Raw genomic sequence first — 12,786 nt, 5'->3', positions numbered from 1 at the left:
GTGACTCGTGCCGCAACTGGACTGTGAACAAGTTAGTTGCCAGCGGACTCGAAATTGTCAAGAAAGACGTCATATATTAAGTCATATAGTGTACAATATTACTTTCTCGGTTGAAGGAGTGGTAACGAGAAATTGGAGAAACTGCACATGGCGGCCGGACTGTTATGGTGGAATATTCACTTAACTGCAAGAGGAATTGCTGATTTCGCTTTTTGAGAAAAATCTAGTCCACAGAATGCCTAAACGTAGCTCTGATAAGGTTGTTCAAGAAGAGAAGTCTCCCTTAGAGGCAGGTTTTAGTTCATAACATTTATGAAGTAGAAAGGTTATAGGTCGTCTTCACTATAAGCTTAACTCTTTTGACGTCCTCTTTGATCGTTTTTGGTCTATATGGACCCGTGCACATTATTCTTCCTGGACCCATTAAGCTTTCCATTTAAGCTATTAAGATGGTAATTAGCAAAATCAGCGAGAATAGATCTTTTTGATTGGTAGCGCATTTAGCAAATTTTAACCAATCCTGACAGAGTTTACAGACAAAAAAAAAAACAAGCAACATCTGGGGGAAAAATCCAGTGGCGGATCCAGGGGACCTCCCCAGGGGGCCCTTATTTTTAGACCAAATTAACTGAGGTCCAAAGGGTCCAAAAAAGTTTTTTTGAGACTGCCCCCCCACCCCCATCTGAAGGTCAGGTCTGGATCTGCCACTGCCCCACCACTAAAAATTCTATTTATCTACTACTCTTTGCAGATTAAATCTGTAAGTGGGTAACAAAACTGGCTATAAAAAGATAGGCAAAGAGAAAAAGAAGAGAGCAAGAAAACCAATTGAAATAGTAAAAACAAAAACAAAAAAAAACAAGTCCAAATTTTGGCTTATACGCATGCATGAAATACAAAAAAGGTGCTTAATTACATCCAATTAGCAGGAATTTTTGTCCTTCTTAGTGATAGAAATCTCTTTTTCAGCCATTCCTGTGCTAACTAGCCAATACACGGTTCAAAAAAGAGGATTTGGTCCAAAGTGCAGTTTTTTTTCCCTAAAAATTGCCTGATGCCAAAGGGTTAAGCTTATAGTGTCAGCTGTATTGCTGTATATAGGTATAAACATGCAGTGACCTCAGATTTGCAACTATGTTTCCATTGCAGGTTGATGAGAATCTATTTTACTTTGACAAAAATCATCACGACAGCAAAGAAGATGCAGATTCATCTGACAGTGAGGAGAGTGAATTTTCTGGACTGGAGAGTGAGCCAGAAACTTCTGAAGATGATGAGCTGGATGAGCAAGAATCAGTATGTTTGTCAGTCTTTGACCTGACTTTCTAATTTTAAAATTACTCTACCAGAATGAACATTACTGAATTGCCAGGAATTACCAGTCATAAGTATCATGTAATACAAGACTCATGAGTCGAGCAAGATAACAAACAAAATGACAGCAGTAAACTGACAGAAAATTTGATTAATGATCAACTGGCCTGTATTATAATGACAGAGACAGATTACAATCAACAGTTTGAACTACACAGTGTAGTCTGAACAGCAAGCAACATCTTAGCCCATGTGTAACTGTACCATCCCCCCCTTCCCTATAGGGCGAAAGTGGAGGGTATGGAACATGTAGGCTAACAGCATCATAGCTCAACTCAGTAAGTGAGAGGTGGGGAAAAACAGAAAAATTATAGCATGTTCCTTTTAGTTTATTTTTTTGTAAGCTGAATATTTCTCTGTTCAGGACGAAGAGGAAGAAAGTGGCAGTGAGTCCCCAAGTGAAAGTGGAGAGGAACGAGGAGATCAGAATGAAGAGACTGGTGAAGACAACATGGAAAAGAATAACAATCAAGGAGAGAAATTTGCTAAGAAATCAGCCATGAACTTGGAAGAAGACAATACATCTGATGAAGAGGTATAACATGTAGTTGTAGATATTATTATTATTACCTTATTCAGGAAATAGGAATGAAATAAGAAGTAATTATCTTTGTTTATAGATGGCTATTTAAATTTCTCATGCCAACTACTTTTATAACAGGATGCTCGGAACACAATAGGAAACATCCCTGTGGAATGGTATAACGAGTACCCACATATAGGATATGACTTAGATGGAAAAAGAATTCTAAAACCAGCTACTGCAGATGAGGTGGGTAGCATTATCAGTGTCTTGTATAGTAGTCATTTAATTAAAAGGACTTCCATCATACAGTTGCTTGTAGAAGGTAGTAAGGGACTCTAAGGGCAAGAAAATTAATGTTGGCATGGAAAAAGGATAAATTCCACAAACTTATTTAGTGACGCCTTAAAGACCACATAAATCAAAGAATGCCTCGTTCATTTTGCAACCTGCAACTTCTTCTTTGTGGAGTTGACTTTTTCAAAAGGTAATGACAGTGTTGTTTGCAACAAAATTCTCCTGTTAAAAATGCTGAATAATCAACTAATTTAACAGGTGTCTCTTACTAGCATTTTAGTGCAGACTTAGTTAATGCATTTTGCTACAGTGTGCCGTTGAGAACTCTCTGACAGTATAATTTATTGAGAGGTTAGAAATAATTTTTTTTTTCAGCTGGATGAATTTTTATCCAAAATGGATGATCCCAATTACTGGTAAGATCATAATGAAAAATTAGTGTTTTCAGTGTGTTAACAAATTGCACAGCTGATTGCCCAAGAAGCATTATTTTGTTTGTGAACTGCATTTTGCAAGACAAAGCTGAGAAATATTATGTACATTCATGTGAAGAATGCATCTTTTGCAATTTATACATGTATTAATTTTTATGAGAGATATATGACGGTAGAAGTTTTTTAAAAGATGTTTGGTAATTAATTTGCTTTAACAGGAGGACAGTGCGAGACAAGGCAACCATGAAAGAAGTTGTTCTGTCCAATGAGGAGCTGGATATAATCAACAGACTTCAAGGTTCCCAGTTCCCCAATGCAGGATATGATCCATATGAGGTAAAGCTTTACCAAAAAAGTTATTTAGCGAGGTAACTAAAGTTACGAGATTCTTCATTCTTGGGGCCTTTACTGTCATTCCATCTTCAATGATGAGAGGACCAGTTTTACTAAATTTTAAACAAAATAATGAACTTGGAAAACATTTCAGAATGTTCCAAAAGAATGCTTCTCCTGGTGATCAACATTTGGTTAACTAATTTCACATACCACCCACAGCTGAAAGTCTCAATGCGAAAATTTATGATACAAAGTTGACTTCATAAATAGACTCTGCAGACTTTCATTACATCTCAGACAACAAGGCTTTGAAACCAATCTTCTTCAGAAATCATGTAATAAATTCTTCAATCACCATGGTCTTATCGTCGAGAAGTATGGTGCAGCCCTGCGGGAGATGTGATTAGCAATCTAGGCTTGAATTGCACCATGGTATCCTTACATCCCTTATTTAATTGTTACTTATAGATTTGTATTTCAGTTGTATCTTGGTACTTATGCGTGCACAGTTTTATTTTGTGAGTGTGCATTATTTATTTATTTAATTGACAGCTGCATTTAGTTTGTTAAATAATGTCGTAATTTTACTTTGCGTTATTTTCCTCACTTATATGTGTTGTCCGTGACTGTGCTCACATTGTGGGTGGCCCCTCCTAAAATGTTCTGCAATTGGAAAAGGATTTAATGGAGCCAAAACCAATTGTGGAATTGCATGCATTCTAGGCATCCTACTGAGGAACAGTTAGGACACTATAGATATACTTTTTAGCAGCTATTATAATTTGCAGTCTGTCCACTTTGAATACATGTATGTGTGTGTGTGTGAACTGTTATTGATTTATGAAATGCACTCCCTGTTTATTTTACAAGGATTAACACATAGACTGTCATGTCTATCAAGTTTTACTCATGTTTAAATAGATTAGGTTAAATTAATGGCATTCTGCATGTTATTATACATGGTAGGTAAACTGACAGATCCCCGTACTTTATTTTCTTTCACAATCAGCCCTATGTGGATTTCTTTACTGGTGAAAAGATGTTACATCCCTTGAGTGATGCACCTGAGCCAAAGTCTCGGCACATTCCATCTAAATGGGAGCACAAGAGGGTAAGCAAATCATTTATTTTATACATCACTCTTGACAGTAATGAAACAAGGACGTGAGGTTCACAACGTTACCATTGGTAATGTGTTTAGGTCACTGGTCAAATTTGGTTATTGGTGAAAATGTTTTGATCTAGGTTGTTTCTAAATTTCCTTAATTTGTCTTTTGGAGTGTAGAGACAGGAAGCTGAGAAATTAGGTTGAATGAAAATTAGTCTGATATCAACTATTTGACTAGTTATTTTTACAAAAGGAGAGTGTATCCTAATCTCATTATTCTGTGAATTTGATGTTGCTGAAGAAATAAAGATATTTTGAGGGAGTGCTATCTGCTCCACTTTTCTTGTTGTTTTTTTCCAGCTATTTTTTTTGGTGGGAAAACTGAGAGAAACTGGTAACTACCCTGGCCTCTTGTTTTTTTTTTTATTAAATGCACCCCCTAAACTTCTGTAATTTCTAATAAATATTATTTTTGCAATAATAATGACTGAAGACCTTGGTGGCTGCATGATTGTGGTTTAGTAAAGATTTACAGTATGTTAAATTTTGACATAATTCTTCTTTAACTTATATTAAAGCTTTAAAAAGAATAAAGTTCAATGGTTATGTTCTTATCACATAGGTCATGAAGATTGTCAGAGCCATCAGAAATGGCTGGATAAAACCAAAGAAAGATGACAAGGCTGACAAGCCAAGATATTACCTGATCTGGGATAAAGAAGATGACCAGGTTTGTGGCTTCCAGTAAAGCCAGGAATCAAAACGAAATCGTCTCTGATTGTCCAGGATGAGTAGATTATCTTGCTTGCAACCTGGGCTTGTATTCCTTTTCAAGCTCACTTGCTCAGTGAGTAGGGAGCCATGCAAGTCATCTTTTAATTAAGTTATTAGCTAAGGCCCTGGGTAAGGAAATGTGAGAACTACCTTTTTAACCCTTTAAACTCATCAAATTTGTTGTTCTGGAAAAATTTTGTACCCCATCCCCCTTCTCTCTCCACAGAGGGTTTATCGGTGTGAATATCCATCCACCCCTCTGCAAAATCTAATGTAGGTCCTCTTTTTCTCTAAATGATTTTGGTCATTTACAGCACCCCTCCTTATTGAAATTTCTACGGACCCTCTGGGGGTGGGTTTGGATATTTTCTGGAACTGCAGAATTGTCAGGAATGTTGTTTCAGTGTAATGTGCCAGTTACATGTACTTCAAACTTTGCCATGCTGTTTGAAAAAAAATATGATAGGATTAAGTTAACATATAGTTTAGACATAACAAGCATTCAAACACTAATAGTGAAAGCCCTGCTATTTCTTATCTTGCAGACCAAACCACGACATAATATGCACATACCAGCACCGAAGATGAAACTGCCAGGTATAACTGAAATGCTTATCAAGAACAGAACTTGATCATTTGATTGTAAAAACAGTGATCAATACAGCAGTCTGAGTTCCATTTATTTTACTTTCAATTATTGGTCCTTATAACATTAAACCTTCTTAACCTGTATTATTCAGAAGAATGATAAAATAATTTAATTTTTAGGTTATAAACCATTTCAATTCATTTGAACTTTTTTTTTAAAGGTCATGAGGAATCTTACAACCCTCCCCCAGAATATTTGCCAACAGAAGAAGAGGTAAAAATAATTGAAGTGCCACCCTGATTTTAGACATGATAATCATTAACAGGATGGTCAAAGAATTGTTAAATTTTGAGATAAAATTCAAAAAATTTCTCAAGGTTGTAAACAGAACAATAGACTAAAAAAGTATTTTATTTTATTATTTTTATTGTCTTTGCTCTGCACCAATATTATATATTATTATTACAATGTAGGAAACAGTATCACAACCTTTTGTCCTATGCCATATTTTTTATTGAGTGAGACGTAATGGACATTTAATTAAAGAGCATTAAAACTAGTGATTTTTAGAGACCATCTGAACCTACTCCTAAGTTTGTAGCATCTTTATAACTACATGACTTGTTATCTTTTAACTCAGATTGCAGCCTGGGAGGCCATGGATCCTGATGACAGGTCACAGAATTTCTTACCAAAAAAGTAAGCTTCCTTTATCTCTACTTTTTAATCAGATATTCTCTTCTCAGTATGCTGTACTTCTCTTTGCAGAGCAATTTTCACCAACATTCTTTCTGATGAAGTTTTTTTAATTGAATTATAGGTACTCCAGCCTTCGTCTTGTTCCAGCTTATAACAAGTTTATACAAGAAAGATTTGAACGATGCTTGGACCTTTACCTCTGTCCAAGGCAACGAAAAATGAGGGTGAGTTTGATTAAAAAGCACAAAGGAATTCACCTGCTCCTAGGCTTATTTTGTAACCAATTCTCCTCATTAGATTACAACACAGTCAGGGACTCAAAAAACCGCAGAGTAATAAAACTTCAATGTTAAGTGCCACAATCACATTTGCCTTTTTAAAGTGATGACTTACTGTAGTCTTAAATGAACATTATGATCAAGCCACCAGAATACAATAAATATTGTTTTTCTCACCAATGTACAATACTGTTCTCTTTTCCTTAGGTCCAAGTAAACCCTGAAGATCTCCTACCTAAACTACCAAGACCAAAGGACTTACAACCATTCCCCTCAACGGAGTCCATTGTAAGAGCGTTAACTTATTAAAGAAAGCTTTTGAAACAGGCATAAAATGAAGCATAGCTATTGGAAGTAATATGAATTTGCCTTGTATATAGGTATACAAAGGTCACACAGATGTGGTAAGGTGTGTTGTTGTTGACCCATCAGGACAGTGGATAGCATCAGGTATGTAGTGATTCGCAGCTAGGTTTGGGTAAAAAAGTCCTGGGGGGGAGGAACTCCGCATATGAAAGGGGTGGGGATGCTTGTCGTCTCGCTTAGGATGTAAATTTCGGATTTTGGTCTCACTTAGGGTGTTCTGGGCAAAACGCCGTCATATTTAGCCGTGAAGGTCTCGTTTTGGGTTGCACGCGAAAAACTATAAAAATACATATTTGACATGTATATTTTTAATTCGTTTTTCTTACTCCATTCATATAATCCAACGTTAACGTATTTACCATTACACAGCTCGGGCAAGCAACCTTAAATAAGTTCACTGTCACTTAAAACATTGTTTCCAATTCCTCTACCGCAGGAGGTGACGACAAGTTAGTGAAGTTCTGGGAAGTGTGCACTGGTCGATGTCTCAAGACTTTGCAATGTGATGGAGCTGTACTAAGCATGGCGTGGAATCCAAACCCATCGCTAACTCTTTTGGCTGTTGTTGTGTAAGTACTTTCTTTCAGTTCTTGACGGGAACACGGTATGATAGGCGGAAAACTTGTGTCAAGAGAGCAACTTGTCTCGTTAAACTTAACGAAGGATCAGCTTTTTGTTTAGGATTTCCGGCCTAGGACTATCACTTTTAAAATGAAAACGACCAGAAAATCAGATTTAAACATATGGAAATAAAGGCGCATCATATTTTCTTCACCTGCAGGTCCTGGTTGCTCAAAAGGTGGATAACGCTATCCGCCGGATAAACCTCTATCCCCTGGATAACGCAGTTGCTGTCCCTAATACTTATCTGCTGGATTGTGATTTATCCCGTGGATAGCTCTATCCAGCTTTTAAGCAACTGGGGCCTGTTTTCAAGTGACCGACATTACAGTCCTTAACCCTCCACCTAGGGTGTTGCTTGTTAAAGGAGGAGCTTCCCTGTTAACCAGAATGAGATACTGCAAACAAGACAGGGGCTGTTGGATTATTTTTTCAGGGCTCTTTGAATATGTGGTTATCATTTCCCGATAACCTTTTAGGTCGGTGCAATTGTAATGTATGAAATTTACCATGTTGCGCTCATTAAAAGAAAATGGGCTCTGAATTCTGCGTTTATGTTTTGCAGGGAACAGAGAGCTGTAATAGTGAATCATTTTCTTGGTGACAAACTCTTATGTGCTACCACAGATGAGCTCATTGAATCATACGCTTCTCAAGGGGAAGGTATGGTACAACAACAAAAAATGCTTGACATGATCACCAGCTATCTGTAGTGTATTTGTGAAATGGGTATTTAGCGAGAACGCTCAGAAAAATAGTAGCACTTTGCCAACTTTCTCTGCAGTGGAGTAGCTTACAAACTAGGTCAAACGCGGTTGGAAGCAAAATACCGCAAGATTATTCTTTGAGAAGCCAGTCTAATTCCTGACCGTACTGGCTTTCTGACTAAAAAAAATCTAAAACTTACCTTTAAAATAAAATTATGTGATTTTCACTTCAAAGCTGGGTCGAAGGAATCCGGTGTGGAATGGTCAGTTGCAAGTGAAGAGAAGTACACGAACGGATATCGCCTGGTTATAAAACACAACAAGGCAAGTATCATCGGGGTGGTTTTCAGTTGTGTCTTGTGATTGCACGCGAGGGGGGATTGCACGCTTTGCTTTCTGCCTGGCTGATGAATTTTGCGCCTCTTTCCCGACCAATAACAATTTGTTTGCACATATTTCTTCCGCTTCCGTCATAGGCCACGTGCATTTGTTCCAAATTCTGAGTGGCTGAGGAAATTACTTGAGTCAAAAATTCCCTATTTGCACATTGCCAATAATAAACCTCGTTTACCCCCTAAAATTTTGCTTAGCCATTGTTTTCGCTTTCTCTTGGGACGACTGTAATGCCCACAAGAAATTGAAAACAATGGTTATGCAAAATTTTGAGGGTTAAACAAGTTGCATTATGGGTAATGTGAAAATAGTGAATGACAAAGACGGAGAAAGATGTTTCACGAGTCAGTTTCGAAAACAATTACCCGTTACCTGGCTTTATGTTTCTTGGGAGGGATCCGCGCCTCTTTGTTATCTAACCAGAAGTGAAAACCAAACCGAATAGCAAGTTGTTTGCACATATCGTGTCGGCTTGTATCGCTACTGCGGTTCACTTTTCTCCGATTTTGATTTCTTACTATTAAAAACTCCCCTTTTTGACAGGTGATTTCACAGATAACATGGCATGGAAAAGGAGATTATTTTGCCTCTGTTACACCCCAAGGTAAAACATCTTTATTCTATAACCTTGTCCAGTGTCCATCAATGAAAACGGTATCAAATTTGAGCTCAATAACAAGCAAAGTTCTGTTTCTGAGATGATGGAAAAACGTTCTTTGCTAACTAGTTTTTGGCCAGCCATGTCAAGTAATAGCTTAGCTTCGTTCATGTATATTTTTTTCGAATGCCTGTTTTTTATGGATAATAACAAATTAAAGCTTCATTCACGTATGTTTTTTCTCATAGGCGGCAACAAATCCGTGTTTATCCATCAAATGACAAAGCGTCGAAGCCAGGTATTCTTAATCCAGCCTTTCTTTTCTCATGGCGTTTGCATTTTCTCAACTTTGATTTCTTTTTTTTTCACTTACTAGTGTCCTTTCAAGAAAGCCAAAAGTCTCATTCAACGTGTGTTGTTTCACCCAACCAGACCATTCCTTTTCGTAGCTGTAAGTAAAGTTCTTCTTACATATTCAGCTTAAAGGGGATATAAATCACGTAATGTTTGTTTTGGCGTAAGATAAAGGGCGCAGCGAGCGTGAATACAACCAAAGATCATTTTCACGACAACTTTATTTTACTAAAACTGCCAGAATTCATTTCGTTTTTGCTTTCTCATTTGATGTTAGTAAACCCCAGCGTACCCTAATTCAATCAACAAATCAAAATGCGGAGGGGTTCTGGGTATTGAATGTTCCGTCACCATGAAGATGGCTTATTTCAAAAGATAATACTCCCTTGAGTATCGTCACGTGATCAACAATGGGTCAACAAAACCAGTAAGCCTCGGCCATTTCTGATTTGCCCCAAGCCTCTGTTTCAAAACGAGGCTAATTTCAAATGATTTTCTTTTCTCTCGCAAATAACACAAGAAAGATTTTTGCACTTCGCCTTGGGTCGAAAGTGAAGGTTTTTGGAACTCCGAAATGGCCTTTTTCAAAAATACCATAATACTTTTTGTTTTCGCTCCAAAATTTAGCATATTAAGCATTGTTTCCAATTTCTCAAGTTCTAGGGGAAAAAAGTACTCCACTGTCTATCCCAAATGGCACCGAAGTTTGTCTCTTTTATTCACTCGTCTGATTTGCTTTTGTTTTTTAGACCCAACGTTTTATCCGAGTTTACAATCTCACTAAACAAGAACTAACAAAGAAACTCGTTTCAAACGTGAAGTGGATCTCCAGCATGGCTGTTCATCCCAAAGGTAACAAGGGGTCGTAAAAGATAAATAAAAAAGTCGCGCTTCTGCCGTACGTGCCGAACTCAACTGTAATTTGGTTCAACGGAAGGACGACTTCAATTCAGACGTCGTGCTAGAGTCGAACTGAATATGCAATTTTCACAATGACGCCACATTTGACTACAATGGTGGCTAATGATGTAGCGTTTTAGGATCTCAGCTTATTACTAACGATAAATCTCTGCTGTCAACTTTTTCCATAGGTGACAATTTGATCGTAGGAAGTTACGATCGCCGATTATGCTGGTTTGATATGGATTTGTCGACCAAACCCTACAAAACACTGAGGTTAGTACACCATTATTCACTGTCAGAACAACCACTTACTGCCTTCGTGAAACTAAGTTATGGGAAGCGAGATTTTGCAAAGGCAGAGGGTCATAAGACAGAGAACGGAGAGGGGGATACGCGTCGCCGAAGGGGAGGTGGGAGAGTCGAAAATTATAACCCGGCTAAGAGCGGCGTTACGTGGCAAAAGAAGACAAGAGGATTCCCCCGAGAATTGTAGACGATTGTCTGTAATGCCCCGGGGTGCCACGAGGATAGCAGCATTACGCTTAGGCAAAATCTGTGGTTATTCTAACAGTGAAAATAGTGAAGGGGAAATGGACAGGAAAAAAAAAACCTAGTTAGATCTGGTACAAAAGAAAGAGAAGAGTCTCTTATTTTCTTTTAGTTGGACCGGGGAGCGCGTGTTATCTGTTCGCAATGAGCGGGAGTCGAGCAAGCGCGCAATCTACGAACCGAGTGGAGCGAGACAGATTTTATTCGTTCTTTATGTATTTTTTTGCCCGTAAACGTAAATACGAGGTACCTTAGTCTTGTAATTAAGCTGTACTTGCATTTTTCTATTTCAGGAGCCATAAGAAAGCGTTACGTCAGGTGACTTTTCATCGTCACTACCCTCTGTTTGCATCCGCTAGTGATGACGGGACGGTTATCGTTTGTCATGGGAGAATCTTTAAGTAAGTTGCATTACTCACGCCAGAAACTATGAGGGGAATGGCTACATCCTTTCGGTGCAATATGATTGGTTAATGGTTGCCTTGACTACGATCGACCAATCACAAATATGGCATGTCCACCCAAACGATCCCAGAAATCACTGCACCAAAAGCTTGTACCCATTCTTCCTAGAGTTTCTGAAGTGTTCTGCCAAGGGAGTGTAGGCAAACCCTTCCCACTCCTCCCTAAATCGAGAGGCTCCCACCCCTAAGGGAAACTGAACTTCTGTACGTTGTGTTATTCTTTGTAGTGATTTGATGCAGAATCCACTGATAGTTCCTGTCAAAGTTCTTAAAGGTCACAAGGTCCAGGGAGAATTAGGTATGTTGAATATTTATCAAACTTTGGGGCGATTTCTTTGTATTCATTACGGCTTATTACGGCGGGTGGCAAACATTGTTAAGTAAATTGGTTTTGTATTCTTACGGCTTCCAGACAAAAGAGTGTCCCCTACTGTTTTTTTTGCTCCGGGCTGCCTAATCTAACTTGAGTAAGAGTGCTTCAACCAATAGGATATAAAAACACCGAGAAGTTCGTTGATAAAATGCAGTGCAGTGAGGATTTTTCAACCGTCGTTAATTTATTTGGATTCCCCCAGAAACACTCTTTCAAATGTTATCAGACCTTACCAACTACTGATATTTCCTCACGATATCTAGTAGTGAAGTCGTTCGCTGTCTGTTCATGAATTATTTTCGAACTTTAGAATTGTCTCGCCCCAAGTAAGGTAATCTGGATTCCGGAATACGAAATCCTGGGTTTTAGACTCCGGAATTCACCTCTAGGAATCCAGAATCCTGCAAACGATTGTAATCCGGAATCCAAGTTCCACTGACTAGGAGTCCGGAATCCAGTACATGGAATCCGGAGTCCACGTTTCGGCGACTTAAGTTACGTCATTCTTATTACAGGCGTACTAGATTGCCAGTTCCATCCAACTCAGCCCTGGATCTTCACTGCTGGTGCAGACCATCTTATCCGACTTTACACGTGAGATACCCTGCCCTTCCTGTGGCCGTCTCGACAACATCACAGGCTGGTCCTGTGCAAGTTGTTGTCCCCAGGTCCTGGGGATGAGCTAGTGTTCCACGTAGAATGGTCACCATTTTTCAACGAAGCGGATTTTTAAGCTTTTGGCTGTCACGCGTAGGAAGAGTTAACTGCTTTGGTGAAATCTTGTCAGATCAGAGAGGACAACCCGAAGCATTACTCGTGGAGGGTCGCGTCTTCAAGACGTTATGTGTACGAATTTCTAAGAAAGATCTTGCGGGTAAAGTGATGTTTACCTTAAGAGCCAACAAACTGGACTGGAGAAGGTTCAGCCATCTTAACGTGGGTTTATATTAGCTCCACCCCATAAACTAATCAGAGGAGTTATGATATAAGATCTAGACTATTGGTACGGGCACGTGATCCACTCTATTGACGACGGAGACATTGTT

The 12,786-nt window shown here is 38.5% G+C and overlaps 1 protein-coding gene across 1 annotated transcript; it reads left to right on the top strand.

Annotated features, from left to right (window-relative positions):
- Positions 1-138: 138 nt before the first annotated feature.
- On the top strand, positions 139-12,454 carry LOC140927461 (ribosome biogenesis protein bop1-B-like). The gene is made up of 25 exons (XM_073377120.1): positions 139-289; positions 1,150-1,296; positions 1,739-1,909; positions 2,036-2,146; positions 2,570-2,610; positions 2,847-2,964; positions 3,974-4,075; positions 4,695-4,802; positions 5,392-5,443; positions 5,656-5,708; positions 6,076-6,134; positions 6,256-6,358; positions 6,620-6,700; positions 6,793-6,862; positions 7,215-7,347; positions 7,965-8,062; positions 8,342-8,430; positions 9,043-9,103; positions 9,346-9,395; positions 9,474-9,548; positions 10,201-10,303; positions 10,543-10,627; positions 11,197-11,304; positions 11,595-11,665; positions 12,256-12,454. Exons 1-25 carry the CDS (start codon positions 236-238, stop codon positions 12,336-12,338), a joined length of 2,226 nt encoding a protein of 741 aa, XP_073233221.1. The 5' UTR covers positions 139-235; the 3' UTR covers positions 12,339-12,454.
- Positions 12,455-12,786: the final 332 nt, after the last annotated feature.

The sequence above is a fragment of the Porites lutea genome, chromosome 2, assembly GCF_958299795.1.
Source record: "Porites lutea chromosome 2, jaPorLute2.1, whole genome shotgun sequence".
NCBI lineage: Eukaryota > Metazoa > Cnidaria > Anthozoa > Scleractinia > Poritidae > Porites > Porites lutea.
The sequence above is the reverse complement of the archived record's forward strand: the minus strand, read 5'-3'. Positions and strand labels throughout refer to the sequence as shown.

What these genes read in the sequence shown, in the direction of transcription:
- LOC140927461 (XM_073377120.1), top strand. Translation starts at nt 236, where the DNA reads ATGCCTAAACGTAGCTCTGATAAGGTTGTTCAAGAAGAGAAGTCTCCC. An exon ending in ACAATACATCTGATGAAGAG is followed by an intron (nt 1,910 to 2,035) that starts GTATAACATGTA and finishes CTTTTATAACAG; the next exon opens with GATGCTCGGAACACAATAGG. An exon ending in AACCAGCTACTGCAGATGAG is followed by an intron (nt 2,147 to 2,569) that starts GTGGGTAGCATT and finishes TTTTTTTTTCAG; the next exon opens with CTGGATGAATTTTTATCCAA.